Genomic DNA, 20,581 nt, shown 5'->3' with positions numbered 1-20,581 from the left:
GTGTTTTTCTTTGATACCGTAAACCACAATGCATTTCTTTTTGTCCATAATGTCTCTCACCCAATTTTCCTTTTCTTTGATCACCTTAATCAATGTTTCCTTTGCATTCTCTTCTACCTGCTGCTGTACTATTTCTTTGAATGAGAGTTTTAGATTTTCACATTCCTGTTTCCACTGAATTTTTATTTCATAAAGATCGGTTTCTTTGATTTGATTGATCCCTCCATCTTTTCAGTTACAGCTTGTAATTGTTCCTTGACCACTTTCTTCAGTTCTTCGTTTTTGTCTCTAATCTCATTCTCATTTTCCTTTCTTTCATTTTCTCTTTTAATCATACTTAGTTCACTTTTTACATCATTTAATTGTATTATTATCTCATTGTTAGTTCTGCATAAGTTTGATACCTCTAATTGCAAAACTTTGTGGTCTAGTTTTAAATCAATCAGTGCTTCTGCCAAGTCGTTGATGTCTCGATTCCTTAATGTCCTGCTAATCCTAGTATCTCTTTTCATGTCCATAATTTTATCCATTGCACCCCCTTCCCTCGAAAATCCTGAAAATAACTCTGAATCCTACCTGTAAGTTGTCTTCGGAGTTACGCTAATACATGTTTTCTATGGGATCACTCCCAGTGGTGACTAGACTCTAGTCATATCCAATCACCTCGTCGTTTGATCGTTGATTCTTTTTTCATCTTTACTATCCTCCATTCTGTGCTAAAAACTGTATTTTCCAAGAACTGGATTGGATACGTTACAGGTCACATGAAAACATAATACTACATCCTGAAAATAACAACAAAGGATTTTTCCTGATTCAGCAACAAAGTGCTAGGTCAGAGCTCAATGTTTGGACCTCCTTCCTCTACGACAACGTATGTATTGTTATCCAAAAGAAAGATAGGAAGAGTTCTTGATATTCATGTTTTCAGGAGAGAGAGTGGGTGTATCAGATGATTTTTAGGTAGAAGGAACATTGAGCATGGAGGAAAAGGGGAGGACAGTTGGCTATTTCTTGAGTGGATAAAGGGGGGGGGGGTTGCCGTACAAATTAAGCGGTCAAAGTAAAGCAACTCCAACTGTTGGGTCCTGCTGCCAAGGAAAAGGTCTTTTGGCTAATGTATGTTTAATTTGTATGGAATAGATATTTTACTTTTTTATGGTAATTTCTTAGTTATTTAGTTTGGAATTCCCCATGTTCTCTAAACTTTTGGTTTTGAGTGCAGAGATGTGTGTCTAATTTTGTCTCTTTCAAAGGCAAATTTTTTGTATTGTAAGAATTTTGTTGGGAATGGAAGCTAATGACTTCTTTATGTTATATTCTGACAGATTCTGAAGCCATGTGAGATTTCATTTCACAGTTCAGCCAATGAAGTACATGCTGAACATATTGATGTTTCGGTCAGTCAGATTGATATGTATGTATCACCAGGTGAGTCATCTATGATGTCATGATTGAATGATAAAAGTAAGGGGTTAAAAAGGTTATTTATTGATGTAATATTTTATTATTCAATTGGTCAGTTGTTCATTTGTTTTTTTCTTATCTTACCAAAAACTGAAAATCCATGTGAACAAGTTGCATAAACACGACAAAGGAAACATGGACTGGAAGTGAAGCGTTTATTCCTAACATTTTGTCTGTTGACTTTCTCAAAGGAATGAGCATACTGGATACATGCAGAGTTGTTGTTGTTGTTGTTCCCTAGACTGTCTGTCCGAGCAGTCCCGTCTCCCCAAGGAAGGCCACAGCCGAAATTGGGTTTTCCCACAAATCCTTTATAGAGTGTATGTTGTGTTGTTTGCGTGCATGATTGTGTATAATGCAGTCTTCCATTATGTGTTGTATGGTATGGGGTGAAGTGTTACATCCTGGGCAGCTGTTCACAATGCAGTTATCCAGCCTCTTCTGGTAGCTTAGAAGTGCTGGGTGGTGGCCGTACCACAGTCTGGCCAGGTGGACTCTATCCCTTCATGGGAGAGAGGAGGATTCAGAAGGGTGGATATCAGGGGGTTTGGCATGCAGCAGTGTGTTGTCTTTCAGTGTGTTAATGGAGCAGTGAGTGATATGATTATGAATATGTTTCCGGAGGCTGGTATTTGGTGGTTGTGGAGGAAGAGAAGAGAGTATCTGTGTGTGATACAGGTCTTTGGGTGTTGTTTTAATGTTTCTTGGTGTGTGTGGGTGTTCTGCTATGTAGTGTAGCGGGTGTGATGTGTTTGTGGTAGCTGCAGCAAGTGTTTGTGTGCCTCTCATGTCGAGGTGGTCCTTGACTTTGAGGACTTTTGTTTCATGATGTAAATGGTCTGTAGGTGTTGTATTTGTGCAGCCTGTAATTGTTTTTAGGGCTTTGTTTTGTATGATTTGAAGGGTGTTGTGGTGTGTCTCACTGAGATTAGGAGCCCATGCAGGACTCGCATAATTCATCACTGAGCGTATGCATTGTTTGTATATCGTAATAGTTTCTTTGTTTTGTCCAAATGTTGTTCCAGTGAATGACTTAAGTGCGTTAAATCTAGGTGTGCATTTGTTTTTTATGTTTGTGATGTGTTGTTTGAAAGACATGGATGTATCGTATGTTACACCAAGAATTTTCGGTGTGTTTGTGTGTGGTATTAGAGTGTTGTTGATGTAGAGATGAGGTATGTATTTGTGTTCTTTTGTCCAGTTGGTGAGAAGTGTTGCTGTAGATTTGGTTGGAGCTATTTTGAGTCTGTTTGTGATGAACCATGTGTTGAGTGTATCAAGGTATAGCTGGATTATTTCTGCAGCTTTGTCTGTGTTACGATGTGTGCATGTGATTGTTATGTCGTCTGCTTAGGAAGAGATTTGTATTTCTGAGGTGTCTGGTGTGGGTAAGTCATGCATGTATAGATTAAAGAGCGTGGGGGATAGAACAGAGCCCTGTGGTACTCCATTCTTAATGTTTCTGATGTGCGATGATTGGCCATTATATGACACGTAGGCATTCCTACCTGCCAGATAATTGGCCAGCCATCTTTTGGTGTTATTGTGCATGTCTGTGTTATATATTTTATTTGTTAGGTTGTGGCGGGGGATAGCATCAAAAGCTTTACTAATGTCTAATGTTATAAGAAGTGTTCTTTGGTGGGGCCTATCTGAATTGATACCATCTAAAGTTCTTTGTGTGAGGTTTATCAGAAGAGTGTTTGTGGAGTGTAGTGGTCTAAAACCGTGTTGTGAGTCAGCAAGGGGAATATGTGGTGTGACAAGTTTAAGTATTAGGCGTTCAATGACTTTAGAGGGGCTACAGAGAAGTGTGATTGGGCGGTGCGATGTTGGGATTATTGGGTCTTTGTTTGGTTTTGGAATGGTGATTATTGTACCATGCTTCCAGATGTCGGGTATAGTGTTGTGTGAATAGCTGTAGTTTGCAATGTTTGTGAGTGCGTGTATACCTTGTCCAATGTGTTTTAGGTGGATGTTACTTATGTTATCAGGGCCACAGGCGGATGAGTGCTTGAGCGAAACGTCGTACAAATAAAGGCTCCGTCCTCATATGGTGTTTATCTCGTCAATCTTGTCGGCAAACTGCCACTTTTAAGGAGATTATGTATTATGTGTTTTGTCTGACTGTCTATGAAGGGTGTATAGTCTGAGTCTGTGAGAAAGTCTTTCTTACGTCGAATAGTGCGTCGGTCATCAGGGTGAGAAGTGAGATGGCTTGTCTGTGCAAAATGATTTATGAGTGTGTTTGCTTGTCTGTTTGAGGGTAGATTGTCTGTTGTTGTGATTATTGCTGCGTGAGAGCATGTTGTGTTACTGTTGGATAGTGTAATGCTGTCGAGTGTTTTGTACAATTTGCTGGTGTTTGTTTTGTGATCAAGTGTATTGATAAAGTTTTGCCAATTTTGTGTTTTTTGTTTGTGTATTTTATTGGCAATTACAGTGTTTAGTGTTTGTATTTGGTCTGCTATGTTTTGAGGGATAGGTGTGGGGGTATTGTGTTTAAGTGTGTCTCGTTGTCTGATGAGGCCTTGGATTTCTGGTGTGAAGTTGGGGTTGTGTGATTTTCTGTTGCCTCTAGGGATGTATCTCTTGTCTGCGTTTTGTATAATTTTATTAAAAGTGTGCACAGCATTGTTTATGTTTGTGATTGGTGTACTGTTAAGTGTTTCAAAATGTTGTTCTGTCTCTTCAGTAAAAACTACCCAGTTAGCTCTCTTGTATTTACCTAGTTGTATTTTGCGGGAAGGGGAGCTATGCTCGTGTTGTCCCGCCTTTGTATCTTGCAGTGTCTAGTTTGTTTTTAAACTCATGAATGGTTTTTGCGCATACTATTTCATTGTCCAGTTTGTTCCAAGTGTCCAAAACTCTATGAGGAAAACTGTTTTTCTTCAGTTCTCTTCTATAGCTATGTTTTTTTATTTTCTTTCCATGTCCTCTTGTGTTTCTTTTGTCCCAGTTAAGTAAGTTCTCACTATCGAGTACCTCTGTGCCTTTCATGATTCTGTAGATGGTCAATAGGTCACCTCTCTCTCTTCTTTGCTCCAGTGTCGGTAACTCCAGTTTAGCCAATCTCTCTTCGTATGATAGGTTTGCAAGTGCAGGTGCCATTTTTGTAGCTGCTCTTTGGATTCTTTCTATTTTCTTTATATTCTTTTTGGTACTGGGGGACCACAATGTCGCTGCATACTCTAATCTAGGCCTTATCAATGTAACCAATATTTTTTTCATCATGTCTTCGTCCAAGTATGTAAACGCCACTTTTATTGATCTTAGCAAGTTGTAAGTCTCCCCGACAATTTTGTTAATCTGTATATCATAGGACAAGTCGTTCGTGATAATTACTCCCAAATCTTTTTCGGATCCTACTTTCTTTACTTCTTTGGTTCCAATTGTATATTTTCCTGATATTCTGTTTTTGCTTTTTCCAAACTCCATTATGCTACACTTCTTCGTATTAAAGTCCACTTCCCATTTCTGACTCCAGTTCCATACCCTATTTAGGTCTTCTTGCAGTGCTTCACAGTCCTCATCAGTTTCTATTTTCCTTAGCAGTTTGGCGTCATCGGCAAAGAAGCTCATGTAGCAGTTCACGTCCTCATCCATGTCATTCATATAGATAGCAAACATTATTGGTGCCAGCACAGATCCTTGCGGTACTCCACTGATCACCTCTTTCCAGTCTGAATATTTTTCTCTGAGCACTACTCTCATCTTTCTACCAGTCAGAAAGTCCTCTATCCATTTTAGTAGGTTTCCCTGTATTCCTCCTATGTGTTCCAGTTTTTTTAGTAGTTTTCTGTGTGGTACTTTGTCAAAGGCTTTTTGCAAGTCTAGGAATGCACAATCAGCCCATCCATTTCTTTCTTGCACTATGTCTATTAGTCTTGAGTAAAAGCATATTAAGTTTGTGGAGCATGATCTTCCTTGTCTGAATCCGAATTGTCTTGGGTTTAATATGTCATTGTCTTCCAGATGTTTTACCCATCTATTCTTGATTATTTTCTCACAAATTTTGGCTATGGTGCTTGTTAGTGATACTGGCCTATAGTTGGTGGGTTCTTCTTTGTTTCCTCCTTTGTGTATTGGTACAATGTTAGCGTTTTTCCAGTCCTCGGGTATCTTTCCTACTTTGAGTGAGCTGTTTATTAAGATGTGTATTTTGTCTGTTAGTTCTTCTTTGCACTCCTTTAGAATCCAATTTGCAATACCGTCCGGGCCATGTGATTTTCTGACATCCAGCCTTGATAAATGTTCTGATATTTCCTTTAGTGATGCTGTAAACTCATTCATGAGGGGAGATTTCTTGTTTTTGTCTATGTCACAATTTGGTATTTTCTCTCTGGTGAAAACAGATTTAAAGTGATTGTTCATGACTTCGGCCATCTCTAAATCTTCTGTGTATTCTATGTTTCCTTGGCATAGTTTCACCAATTCCTGTTTGTTTTTAAGTTTACCATTCACATACCGATAGAATAGTTTGGGTTGCTCTTTGCATTTGTCTATAATATCCTTCTCATGGTTCCTTTTCTCCTCTCTTCTCACATTAACATACTCATTTCTATAGTTAACATAAATTTGCCATTTGCTTTGTTTTTTGTCTTTTCTCCACTTTTTCCAAGCTTTGTCCCTTCTGTCTTTTGCCTCACTGCATCTTTTGTTGAACCAACATTTAATGTACTCACTCTCTCGCTTTTGTCTTGGTACATGCCTGTTTACCCCTTCATTGTAGTTTTCCATCAATATATTCCATTTCTCTTCCACTGCTGTTTCTTCCCTGTAAAATATTTCCCAGTTTGCATTCCGGAAGAATGTCTTTAGTTTTGTAAAGTCTGTTTTGTTGTACCTCAGTCTTCCTTTCCTATGCTTTTCGTTCCTCTCTATGTCTATTTCTTCCTTTAGTATAGTTTCGATGAGTACATGGTCACTCTTTCCAATTGGTGTCTCATACTGGACTTTATGCACTATTTCAGGCTCTGTTGTAAATATTAGATCTAGTTTCGATGGCTCTTCATTATTTCTGTACCTTGTGTTTTCATGGACCCATTGGGTCATTGTGTACTCCATGGTCATATCTAGCAGTACATTGCCCCACGAGTCATCTCCTCCTTGCACTGTCATGCTGTCCCAACAAATTTCTTTGCAATTGAAGTCCCCCATAACTACCAGATTACCCTTACCCATTAGTATCTCATTGAGTGATTTTCTTGTGTCATCTAGCATTTTTTTATGTTCAATTTCTTTCCAAGCGCTTGTTTTTGGAGGCACATAAGTCACCACAAACTTTCTACTTTTCATATTCTTGCCTTCGACTTTTATCATGATCAATTCAGCATTACCTTTGCCCTCTGCAATTTTTGTCACCTTTAGGTCTTTCTTGGCCAAGAACATGATTCCCCCTCCCTGTTTCTTGTCCCTGTTTTTTATCCAGTAGTTGTATAAACCTTGTCCGATAACAGTGGATGGTATTTCACCTCTTAGTTTAGTCTCTACAATTCCCATTATGTCTGGTTTTGCTTCTAACAGATAATCATTGAGTTCGTTCAGTCCCGAAATTAGTCCGTCAATGTTGGTATAGGCCACTTTTAATTTTCTTCCTTCTCCCTGGTTTCTTCTTCCCTTGTTTTGTTCGTTTTGAAGCGCCATTGTCTTAATCTCAAGTCTATTACTCTCCACTGGAATTCTTTGCATTCTGTCTCTGATCTGTTCAAGTTGTTTTCCTTTGCTTCTTCTCTTAGTGCCCTTTCTTTTTCTAATTCCTCAGTACTCATTTCTCTTTTTATCCATATCTTATTGTATTTTTCACTCTTTGCCAAGTTACCTACTTTTTCAAATATGTCTTCTACTACCACTTGTGACCTTAGTTTTATCTTTAGAGGTCGATTCCTATCCTTAGTATAGCGACCAATTCTGTAAGTCTCTTCTAAGTCTGTGCCTGAATCACTGTCTCCCCCCTGAATTTCATTAAGGATTTCTACTGCTGTCTCTTTTTCTTCTTTTTCTCTCATGTACCTCGCCAATCCTTGTTTTTCTTTAAGCCCATAAACCACAATACATTTCTTCCTATCTACTGTGTCCCTGACCCAATTTGCTTTTTCGTTAATCACTTGAATGATTGTGTCTTTTGCATTATCTTGCATTTGCTGCTTGACTATTTCTTTGAAAGCAATTTCTTTATTTTCAATATTTTCTTTCCACTTCTTAATTTCCTGGATACTGTCCCCACCTAAGTTTTCTTCGATCTTTTGTGTCAATTCTTGTAATTTGTTGTTCACTTCCTGCTTTAGATTTTTGCTATTGTTATTATCATTAGTTTTCTTCTTTTCATTATCATTCTTCAGTTCATTTATGTCTCTTTTCATTTCTTTAATTTCGTTTGTAAGATCCAAGTTAGCTTTTCTCAGGTCAGAAATTTCATGGTTAGTCTTAGATAAACAATCAATTAAACCAATGACCTCTTTTCTTAAGTCCATGATTTCATTTTCCCACCGAGTCCTATTTTTGCTCATCTCTCTCTCTATCTCTAATAATCTACTTAAGTTCTTTCTTTCGTACTTACCAAACCCTAAGAAATCATTGTCGTAACACGTGGTGCTTTGTTTATTGTTTACATCGCGGTTCAGTGGATTGCCTCCAGATGGCTCTGATTCGCAACTGGCTTTTGAGTCGTTTTCATTCATTTTTGCTAATTTCGAGTTAACACAATTAACTAGCACTGCATAGATACCATTTCGGGCACTCACGTTCACTCCCCACCCCTACAGTGCAAACCAGGTTTTCCTTTTTCGTCGTAAATCCTCTTCTTCTTGGTGTATGTGTGTCTGTGGCCAACTAGGGTGCATCTTGTTTTGGTGGTGGTGATGATTGGAAGGTGGTCAGAACCAAGGGTTCCGACCACTCTCCATGATGTTGTTGGGGTTAGGCAGGGGGAGCAGAAGGTGATATCAGGAGAGGAGGGAGTGTAGAGGGCTTGGTGTGGGATATGTGTATGATTATGTGTGTTGTTCATGATAGTCAATGAATCAAACTGAGTCTGTATATCAAGCCCTCTGTCTGTGTCAGGGTTGTCGACATACCAGGCAGATGACTTGGCGTTGAAGTCACCACCCATGATCAGGTTGGGGATTGAGGCTAGTTGGCTAAATTGAGGCCTGAAGGTGTTTGGAACTGTGGGGGATGATTGGGGGGGAATGTACATGTTAACTATTGTCAGTGTTGATTTGTTACCTGTGCCGATTCAAATGGATTGGATTTCTGTAGTGTTATCTGTGGTAGCGAGGAGAATTTTGGTTGTGGCGCTTGTGTCCACAAAACAGATAGAGTGGTGGATCAGGGTGATGAGTCCACCGCCATTGCCATCGGTCCAGTCTTGTCTGATGGTGGTGTGATTATGAAATGATGGTGTTTTGTGTGAGAGTCTTAGTTTTGTTTCTTGTATAATTGCAATGTGTATGTTGTGTTGTTTAAGAAAGTGTTCGAGTTCATGTTTTTTCGTGTTAATGCCGTCAATGTTGTGTTGTAATATGTTGATGTTGTGTGTTCTGTATGTGTTGTATGTTGCCATTTGGGGTTGAGGTTGGGGTGTTAATGGGGAAGGTATAGGATCTGGGTTAAAGGGGGGGAAAGGAGAGATTGGGGACAAAGGAAGGGGAGTACTGATTGGGGATAAGGGCAAAGGGAAATTGGGAGTGGGTAAGGGTGCTGGCTGTGGTTGGGGAGGTTGGAGTGGGGTTACTGGAGGGCAGGTAGAACATGTCCAAGTGTTTGTGTATTGGTTTGTGTCAGCAAGTGTTTTACAAGTGAAGTGGGCCCAGTTTTTGCACATATTGCACTGAACTGAGCCCTTTGTCTGTCTGCTCGAAGTAATGGGTTTAGAGCATGTTGGGTAAGTGTATTTTGTGGTGGGCCCAGGATTGCTCTCTACATCTCCAGCTAAAAGTAGAAGAAGAGGGGTGATTGCCGGAAAATCACCCCTCGGTGCAGAAAAAAACGTAATATTGCATGTTGAGAAAAAGGATTGTGGTACTCCCCAAGGCAGACATAGCTCCTCTTGGGGATCGATGCCACCTGCGAAGAGCCGGTGGCCAGGGCTGGTTGCCGCCGTTTGGCCCCCAATTCTTGGGGTTGTGGGGTGGTCCCACAATGTAGACGCTGAGTTTATATACATGCTTTGCAGCTCAAGGGGGTATGCGAGCGTAGAACTCTGTGTTCTGATTGGTCCCCTGAGACAGCCAATCATGAAGCACTATACTCAACGAGGATTTAGCCCAGGTGAAGCTCCCAGCCTTACTGTTGATGTTGGGATGAGTAGTGATGTAAACAGCTTCTATGGATTTCCTGGTCTTCTTATCCATGCCTTTGTGTAATACCTTGGCTCGATTCCGTTGTGGAAGGTGCCCAGATTTGTCTACATGCACCACCATTGCGTTGGTGAGCCTATAGTGACGGAGGTTGGCCTTATGTTTCCTGATCCTTGTGTTAAGCCCCTTCTCCGTCTCTCCATAATATGCTTTATTGCATGATATGCATAGGATCTTATACACGACGCTGTCCTCACTCTCCCCCATCTTGGTTCCGCTTTTTAGTATATCACCGATCTTTGTTCCCGATATTATTGCTGCTTTTACTTCTGTGGTCCTGAGCATTCTAGTAATGCCTCCTATCTTCTCAGAGTCAGGAAGTGCCATGTACAATGTTCTGTTGGTGGCATTGCCTTCTCTTTCTTTTAACCTGCTTATGTGGATGATTTCTTCCGCTCTTCGTCTTAAGCTCAGGATCAAGCCCTTGAGGTAGCCAAGTTTCAAGAAGGCCACGATGACATAATCGATTTCCTCCGTCCGGAATTCCTCACTACATATCCTGTATGCACGCAGGAAGAAGCCCCTGACTATCCCCTTTTTTGTCCTCTCATTATGTGCTGCAAAGCATGTATATAAACTCTGCATGTATCCAGTATGCTCATTCCTTTGAGAAAGTCAATAGACGAAATGTCAGGAATAAATGCTTCACTTCCAGTCCATGTTGCCTTTGCCATGTTTACCAAAAACTCTTGGTAGTCCTCATTGTTTTTGGGAAGAGATGTTGGACTGTTGTCTGTATTGTGCAAGTGTGGGGCTATTTCTGTGTTTATTTGCTAGTAGGAGGAAGAGGGACCAGTTGCTAGTTTGCAGCTCTCTTTCTGTGAAAAAGTGATGGAAATCTATTCAAAGTTGATAGAGATCCTGGGCCCAGTCTGGAAACCTCATGCCAGCTACTCAGAGCTGCACCTCCAGATAGAGATCAGGGTATTGGTAGGGTTTGGAGATGAGTACTAGGGAGATAGTCCCCACCATCTGTTCTCCAGGACTGTCTTTTGCAGGTGCCCATTATTGATCTCTGTTATGAATTTTAGTCGTGGTCTGGAAACAAAGTGGCAGATTTGGATAGAGATGAGAGTATTGATGGGCTTTAAAGATAGATTGTGGGAAAATAATCCTCTGACATCCTTACCTTAGGACCATCATGTGCAAACACCCAATATTGTTCCTTATTTCATAATTACAAAGTCATGTTTTCTGAATTATATTTTTGTGTTGTTTGTGTCTTTGTCAAGCCACTCTTCCTTAGCTTAAATAATAACCTTACATATGATATTACTAAGATAATGTGGGATTTTTGTCTTTGACATGTCAAGAACAGTTTTGGTATAACCCACATGGCAAAATTTTGTATACAATTATTCATACTTAAATCAGTAATCCTGAAACTAGGAACTCCTATCTAATTGGGTCTTCATATTTTATGTTAAAGGTACAATTGAATTACTCAGCAATTCATTGGCCGCCCTGGGAACTCCTGAAGGAGACAAGTGTGAAGAAATAGAAAAGAAGGACTGGAGTGATCTGTGGGCTGTTAAGGAGCTGAGGAATGACATGTTTGGGTTCCTGGAAGCAGGTAAAGCATACCAAGAGAGTAGATGTATAACTTTTAGTGGGAGCTGATATTACAACAGTTTTGCCATCCTGTACAGACAACTGGTCTTCATGCAAATGGTCCTCAAAACTGTGCACCATAAACAACCTGTCCTTACATTAAAAACTTAGGGTTTTATGACTTGTATGTTGTTTTTAGTAGTTTTTTTATTGCTTATATATATATATATATATATATATATATATATATATATATATATATATATATATATATATATATATATATTAGTTTTGATATGTTTAAGTGTGACTAGAGCCATACATAATTGTCTATGTTAGAGTAAAATTTTGACTCCAGAGAAATTATACTACTTTTGTACTATGACTATCCTTCCATCATGGTGTTCCCTTTAAACTGTCCTTTATCACCTCTCTGAGTATAAGAAGATCTGGGAGATTTCCAACCAGAGCCCTAATATTTGAGTCAATGTATATGCTTGTGGTAAAAATGACAGTAAAAGGGAAAAGATGGGCAGTATGTTTGTGTAAAGGAAGATGAATGTGTTAGCATTAAATTGAAATTAAATTGAAAGGGAGAGGTGATTTTGAGATTGCAGTTGTGGGGGAGAGTGTTGGGAGTGAGGAGGGAGTAGTTCTGTTGGTGAGTGATGAGATAAGAAAGTTCCTACCCCTACCACAGCCTCCCTATGGTAGGGGTAGGAAAGAATACTGCCACCAAGTCTTCTCACTCAGGTCATAAAAGTGGTTAAGTCTTTCTTCACTCATTCTTCATGTCTCCAAAGCATCCCGATACTCATCAGCCTCATTTGCCATCTTTTTCCACCCCAGCACTCCTTTGTTACCTCATTTCTCACTTTATCCAACCTTGTAACCCATACCATACTTTTCAGAAATATCATCTCAAACACATTTAAATTTTCCTCTCCACCTCTCTGCCCCATTCAGTGCCATCAGCACAATCCCCTTCATAAGGTCTCCTTTTTGCATCCATTCCCAGATTGAGCGGTCACTGGAGACCTCTTCCCAGGTCTCTGTCTCAATTGTGGTAGACCTCAGGGTGGCCTTCAGCTGGTCTTTGTACCTTAGGATGGGACAGCCATGAGGGCATCCTCCTTTGGCCAACTTGCTAAAGAGGATTTGCCGGGGAAGTCTTGTTTCTGGCATCCTAGCAACGTGCCCAGACCAGTGAAGTTGATGCCTCATGATGGTAGACTTCATGCTTTGGCTGTTGGCATGGCATGGGAAAGGATTGCATTGTTGGTGATGTGGTCCTTCCACTTAATGCACAACATGGATCAGAGCTTCTGTTGATGGAAGCATTCAAGTTTCTTCAGATCTCTGCGATAAAGTGTCCAAGTTTCACAGCCGTATAGCAGAGTGGAGACAACAACGGCTTCATAAACCATTAGTTTCATTCTTTGGGTAAGATCTTTGTTGTCAAAGACCAGTCGATACAGCTTCCCAAAAGTGATATGGGCATCTGCAACTTGATGTTCTACATCCTTTTTAGGGTTGCACTTGGAGGTAAGCTGTCAAGATACAAGAATTGGTCGACTTGCTCCAGCGATGTACCAGAAATTGTGATGTCAAATTCTGGCAGGGCTGTTCTTGGCGCCGGTTGTGCAAGAACTTTGGTCTTCTGTATGTTCATGCTCATCACGAAATGTTGATAAGCTGCAGTGTTGTTGAATGACTGTTGTAGATCATCAGTTGAGTGGCAGATGGTAGCATTGTCATCCGCATACTGCAGTTCCGTGACGGTTTTTTATGGTTGTTAGTTGTTTGGAGTGGAATTTGGCCAGGTTGAACAGCCCACTATCAAGTCAATATCTGATGTCAATGCCTGGGTTGTCAGATGGAATCTCATACATCATTGCAGCAAGATACAGGACACAACCTTGTTTCAGCCCACATGTGATCTCAAATTCTTTGGACAACTTTCCTTGATAGAGTACATGTCCAGAGGTGTTTTCATGTAGGGCTCGGACCAGAGAGATGTAGTTGTCCAGACAACCAAAACGTTTGAGAACCCTCCACATGTCAGCTCTTAGTACATGGTCAAAGACTTTCTCCAAGTCATAGAACATACTGCCTATCTCTTCCCTTTTACTCTCATCTGTACTACATTCATGCCTCTTTTTTTTTTTTTTTTTTAAAGGAATGTCCCCTTTGGGGCTACAGAGAATAGGATGCCTAGTCCTAACCCCATCCTGTTTTTGTCGTCTTCTGTGACTCAAGTGGGAAAACTTCATTGCAGTATTCTTCTCCATGACAGGGTTTGGTGAAAAAAGGAAATGAACATTCAGAGAAGTGGTACAGTACAGTATTAAGAGTGGAGGGACAACATAATGAAGGGACATTTGCAGTATAGTAAAGTGTCATAATTTCTCTATTAATAGAGATTTCCTCTATCACAAAATTATATATGGCTCTGGTCCATAGAAGCACCCCATATAGGCCCTGAAGTATCAGTTGGATTATACTGAGCAGCTTTTAACCCCACAATAACATGCAGCCAGTACCCCAGACAGTATTGGCTGAGTCTCCCTTGGCTATATAATTAATTCCTTGGGTCCATTTTCTCATCCACCACCTGAAATTAAATTGTTACATGGTAACTTTTTCTTGTGGGGCAAAGTTATTTCAAAGAGCCAATGATATCACTCATTAGTATGTAGCAGATCCACCCTCATGAAAATGTATTCTCATACCAGAGTCATTTCCTTCACATAATCACTGCATTCTCCATTGTTATATCTAACAGGGTATTTCCCCAGGAATCTGCCTTGAATCTTGCTTCCCACTCCTCCAATTTGACCTCACTGTAATTAAAATCTCCATGAAAGACTATATTTTTGTTCAATAGTTGTTTTTAACCACTTCAGTACGGGACTTAAATCTCGCGGGCAGCAGCCAATGCCAGCCGTATGACGTGACGAAATAATATTCGCATCATAAAATATAGTCGCCGCTTATATCGATCGTTCTCTCTTTCACCTGCGAATTTTGAAAACCACAGAGAATGGGATTCAGGGCGCATTTGGGAGAATGTAAAAACACAGGGGCGACTACAATAAATATAATCAAGACGCCGATATGGCAGCGTCGCGAATCCACTTGCTCCTCATGATGCCTACGTGTGCGGCACCGTATGGAAGAGGTTAAGAATTTTCCCCCCCAAACAACATTGCTTGATATTCAGCCTTTCATATATATTTTTTTTTTCAGGGGGTGGGGGGGTTGCACATGTCACCATGAAGTCTTTTCTGTTTATTCCTTTAGTTCTAATTTTCAGGTGAATTGGTTCAGTCTTGCTTTCACTTGAATATTCCTTGCACCATTGTCATTTCTCAAAACCATCATTCTACCACCCATAATATCTTTTGTCTCCTCCCCAGTTGGTATATATATTATTCCCCATTTTTTCTATTCTTTTTTTTTTTTTTCTTTGTATGGAACATGATACTTAACTACTTATCTCATAAGTAAATGCAGGTCTTTGTATATGTCTAGTAGCAACAACTTTTATGAACCTAAACTTGGTAACTTGGTATTTAGAAATGGGGGAGGGAGGATTACAGCCATATACAAGTTTCAGTATCTACAACACATAGTATTTACCTAGTTGTATTTTATGTGAAGGGGAGCTATGCTTGTGGTGACCAGTTTTTGTACCTCGCAAGATCAAGTTTGTTCTTAAATTCTGGTACTGTGTTTGCACACACTATTTTTTTGTCCAGTTTGTTCCATATGTCTATCACTCTGTGTAGGAAGCTGTTGTTTTTCAGGTCTCCTCTGTAGTTGTCCTTTTTGAGTTTCATTGCATGTGCTTTTGTTTTCCTCTGTCCCACTTTAATAAGTCCTCTATATCAAGGTCATTCTTTTCTTTTCATAGATCTGTAGATGGTAGTAGGTCCCCTCGTTCTCTTCTTTGTTCCAGGGTCGGCAATTCCAATTCGGCCAGTCTTTGTTCATATGTCAGTATAAAAGTGTTTTGGCCATCTTTGTCATTGCTCTTTGTATTCTTTCTAATTTCCTTATATTATTTTTTGTACTGGGTGACCATATCAGTGCTGCATATTCCAGTTTTGGCCTTATCAGTGTTTGTAATATTTTCTTAATCATTTCCTTTTTCAGGTATTTAAAGGCTGCCTTTATTGATCTCAACAAATTGTATGTTTCTCCAACTATTTTATTTATATGTTTATCTTGTGACATGTCTTTGGTGATGATTACTCCTAGGTCCCTTTCAGAATTTACTTTCTTTACTTCTTTTCTATCAGTTTTGTACTGTCCTGATATCCTATTCTTGCTTTTCCCAAATTCGATTATACTGCATTTCTTGATGTTGAATTCTGCATCCATCTCTTGCTCCACTCGAGACTTTGTTCAGATCACTCTGTAATGAGTCACAGTCTATTTTGGAGTTTATTCTCTTTAATAACTTTGCATCATCTGCTAAAATGTTAATGTAACATTCAATACTTTTGTCATTTACATATATAGCAAACATTATCGGAGCTAATACTGATCCCTGTGGGACACCACTACTCATTTCTTCCCATTTTGAATATTTGCCTCTGAGCACTACTCTCATTTTTCTTCCATGTAGGAAATCATCCATCCAATTTAATAGTTTTCCCTGGAATGCTGAGTGTAATAGTAATGAGTTACCTTTGTTTGGAGTCCCTGTTTCAAACTGCTACCAGCTGTCAATGAATTTAAGTAAAATGTTTAGTAAAGTACTTTATTTCAGAATATGTTAAAATGGTCATAATTCCATACTATTGTTTTAAAAAGATTAGTTGCACCCCATTGAATCAAATATATTGTCTTGTTATGTGTGAATGTGAAATTGTATTTATCTAGTATTATATGGGAAGAGAGCTATGCTCATAGTGACCCGTCTTTGTATCTTTCAACATCAAGGTTATTCTTAAATTCTTGAATTGTGTTTGCACACACTGTTGTCTTATCTAATTTATTCCAGGTATCCACCACTCTGTGTGGGAAGCTATTCTTTTTCAGATCTCTTCTATAATTATCCTTCTTGAGTTTCTTTTCATGTCCTCTTGTTTTTCTGTTGTCCCACTTTAATAAATCATCTCTATCTAGGATTTCCATTCCTTTCATGATTCTATAAATAGTAGGTCTCCTCTTTCTCTTCTTTGTTCCAGAGTTGGTAGTTCCAATTTGGACAAAGTTTGTATATAAAATTTGGTGTGTTGGTGCCATCTTTGTTGTTGCTCTTTGTATTCTTTCTAATTTCTTTGTATTCTTTTTAGTACTGGGTGTCCATAGCATTGCAGCATACTCCAATTTTGGTCTAATCAGTGTAACTAATATTTCCTTGACTATTTCATCGAAATAGTAAAATGCCACTTTCATTGACCTTGGTAGGTTGAAGGTTTCTCCAACTATTTTATTGGTATGTTTGTCCTGTGGCATGTCTTTGCTGATTATTACTCCTAGGTCCCTTTCTGAGCTCACATTTTTTACTTCTTTACCAATTTTATAATTTTTCGATATTCTATTTTTACATTTTCCAAACTCCATTATACTAATCTTCTTAATGTTAAAGTTCACTTCCCACTTTTGACTCCATTTCTAGATTCTTATTTAGGTCAGTCTGTAGTGATTCACATTCTTCTTCTGTACTTGCTTTAATATTTTTGCGTCATCTGTGAAGAAGTTCATATAACATTCCACATGTTCATCCATGTCATTTATATATATGGCAAACATGATTGGAGCTAATACTGAACTTTGCAGGACATCACTTATAATTTCTTCCCGAGTCGAGTATTTGTCTCTAATTACTACCCTCATTACCCTCCCAGTCAAGAAGTCATCCATCCATTCCAATAATTTTCCTTTAATGCCACCTATTTATTTCATTTTTTTTGTGTGGTACTTTATCAAATACTTTTTGTAGATATAGAAAAGCACACTCCACCCATCCATCCCTTTCTTGTATTACTTCTGTTAGTCTGGAGTAGAAGCAGACCAAGTTTGATGTACATGATCTTCCTTGTCTAAATCCAAATTGTTTTGGATTCAGTATATTTTTTTCTTCCAGATGTTTAATCCATCTACTTTTGATAACTTTTTCACATATTTTTGCTATTGTTCTCGTAAGGGAGACCAGTCTGTAGTTAGTTGGATTTTCCTTGTCCCCTCCTTTGTATATTGGTACAATATTTGCATTTTTCCATTCCTGTAGTACCTTTCCTTCTTTAAGTGAGTATTTGATTATCTTGTTTATTTTGTCCATCAACTCATGCATTCTTTTAATATCCAATTTGCAATTCCATCCAGACTGTGATTTTCTGACATCAAGGTTTTTTTATTTGGTCTCTGATTTCCCACAGTTATTTCCTTCATTGGGGGATATCTTTTTCCATATCCTCACAGTTTTGTGAACTTTCAATTGTGAATATAGATTTGAAATGTTTGTTCATAATTTCAGCCATTTCTACTTCTTTATATTTGTAATTCCTTTGGTGCAGTCTTTTTATTTCTTGTTTTTTAGTTTACCATTTACATACCTGTAAAATAGTTTAGGTTGTTCCTTGCATTTTTCTGTTATGTCTCTTTCATAGTTTCTCTCTATATCTCTGCATATTTTTACATAATCATTTCCTAGTTTGATATATGTTTGTCACTTACTCGATTTTTTATATTTTTTCCGTCTTTTCTAAGCTTTGTCTCTTCTATCTTTAGCCTCGCTACATTTTTTGTTGTACCAGCACTTTATGTACACCATTTCTTGCTTCTGTTTTGGTACATATTTGTTTATCCCTCATTGTAAATTTCTTTTAGTATATTCCATTTCTCTTCCATCTTTGTTTCTTCATTTAAAAAGTTTTCCCAGTTTGCGTTTTGAAAGAATTTTCTGAGTTTCTCAAAATCCATTTTATTGTACAGTAGTCATCCTTTTTTTATGTTTCTCATTTCTTCTCAAATCCCTTTGCTCTTTTAGTTTGAACTCCATTAGTACGATCACTCTTCCCAATTGGAATTTTGTAATCGCCTCTGTCCACAATTTCAGGCTCTGACGTAAGTATTAAATCTAGTCTTGACAGTTTCTCATTGTTTCTGTATCTGGTATTTTCCTTTACCCATTGAGTCATTGTGCATTCAATGGTCATATCCAGTAGTATGTTTCCCCAGAAGTCTTCTCCACCCTTCCTTGTCATTTCTTCTCAACATATTTCTTTTGAGCTAAAATAATTCATAATTACTATATTTCCTTTCAGTAAATCAATTAGTTCATTCTTTGTGTCGTCCAACAGTTTGGAATGATCACTCTCTGTCCAAGACTGTGTTTTGGGGGGTACATAGATTACTACAAATTTTCTACTTTTCATGTCACTGTTTTTAACTTTCATCATAATCAATTCCACATTGTTTTTTCCTTCTGTGTTTGCATGTAGTTACAGATTGCTAATTTCCAGTTATTTTAATGTTGACATATGTATTTGTTTATTCATTTATCTATGTATACCTAAAGGTTTCTTCATTCTTATAAGGGAGGCAACCACCCAAGGCATACACCCATCCTTTACCCATCTCATACAAATCCAAGACCCATTTGTTTCCCTTTCACCTTTGGTCTTTGTGAATGAAAGTCTATCCTTGCCTGCCCATTGCCAAGGTCAGAAACAATGCAACAAGACACAGCAGGGCCTGGCATTCTAAGTTGATTTACCTTTATCACTTTATTTATATTGCAACCCTCCTGTTTTATCCCCTCATGCATAAAAAGAGGAGACAAATAGAAATCCTATTGTGTTGCATCAATTTATCTCTCATAAGGGGGAAGAGGCCTTCTTGTATAGCTTGAACAGTGTCACTTTTAAGACGTTTCTTTCCCAAGCAGAAGAAGCAGTAGAAGCACTTCCAGATATTGTAGTGGAACAACAATCTCCACAGCATCAGGGTCTAGGTAATGAGGAAGCAGTAGTGGAGATGAAGAGTATTCTAATTACTCTTGAGGCTGGAGTGGGCACCACAGCTATACCCTTGATCAAAGCACAAGCTGGACTCATGGCCACAGTGAAAGGCTTCAAGTCAAGAGTGGTAGGTGATTCTTGAGGACTAGAATAAATGAAAGTGTACCAGGTTTGTCATTGTATGCCCTTCTTAGAAACTAAAGTTTGAGGGAAATGTTTTGTCATAAACCTGGGTTAACTCAGTGGATTGATGATCCTGATGAGGACAAACAAATAATGGTTCTATCAATATGTATTAGCAAATTGCTGTAGTATCATGTCCCACAGTATAAGGTTTTGCATTCAAAGCTTGAAATTCAAGTTTGTGATTAGCAAATCTTGGCATTTGTTTCACAGCTGTACACTTTCATTGTAACCTTTAATATATATATATATATATATATATATATATTATCATTATTATTTATTTATATATTTATTTATTTATTTTGCCATTTTTGGTTAATGTGGGGGTAGGGGAGGAAATGTACCCATAGGAATGCATATTGCCTGGGGTGCCGTACCCACTTGGACATTGGCCACCATGGAGCTCCATTCCTGTCTGCACTTGGTTCATCTTAACCACTTCCATACGGTGACACCTACGTATGCGGCATGAGGAGCAAGTGGGTACTCGATGATGCCGACGTCGCCATCTTGATTATATTTATTGTAGTCATACCCACGTAATTTCCATTCTCTCTAAACTGGCTTCATCAATTTTCTATGGTTATCAAAATACACTGGTGAAAGAGAACGAACGATTGAGCACTGACTTTATTTTTTTATAATGCGATTAGTATGACGCAACATCGCACGTTGGGCAGCTAATGCTGCCAGACGTGCGATGTGCCCCGGAGTGAAAGGTTAACAAGATGACATTGTTATTTCTTCTCCTACAGATGTCCTTAACCCATCTACATATTTTCTGTGTGGTCTTCCTCTTGCCCTCTTTCCTTCTATTTTTCCCATTAGGCACATATTAATTGTTGTTTTCTCATGATGTGTCCTACAAAGTGTAACTGTCTTTTTCCTGATAGTTGTTACTATTTCCCTCTATGTTCCTATTTGCTGAAGTATTTCTTCGTTTGTTTTAAATTTTGTCCATGAAATTTTCAGCATCCTTCTCCAAATCCACATTTCTACTACTTTTATCCTGTCCTGCATTTGTTTACCAATTGTCCAAAT

At 38.6% G+C, this 20,581-nt stretch overlaps 1 protein-coding gene across 11 annotated transcripts in view; it reads left to right on the top strand.

Annotated features, from left to right (window-relative positions):
- Vps13 (vacuolar protein sorting 13C) overlaps positions 1-20,581 on the top strand; it is a 1,483,510-nt gene that overhangs the window by 906,268 nt on the left and 556,661 nt on the right. For all 11 annotated transcript variants that reach the window (XM_076210284.1, XM_076210280.1, XM_076210283.1 and 8 more), the window contains 3 exons: positions 1,329-1,431; positions 11,257-11,400; positions 19,282-19,481. In XM_076210284.1, coding sequence (XP_076066399.1) covers positions 1,329-1,431; positions 11,257-11,400; positions 19,282-19,481 — 447 coding nt within the window. The remainder of the gene's footprint in view (positions 1-1,328; positions 1,432-11,256; positions 11,401-19,281; positions 19,482-20,581) is intronic.

The sequence above is a fragment of the Oratosquilla oratoria genome, chromosome 27, assembly GCF_046742065.1.
Source record: "Oratosquilla oratoria isolate Oo_2021 chromosome 27, ASM4674206v1, whole genome shotgun sequence".
Classification (NCBI taxonomy): Eukaryota; Metazoa; Arthropoda; class Malacostraca; order Stomatopoda; family Squillidae; genus Oratosquilla; species Oratosquilla oratoria.
The sequence above is the reverse complement of the archived record's forward strand: the minus strand, read 5'-3'. Positions and strand labels throughout refer to the sequence as shown.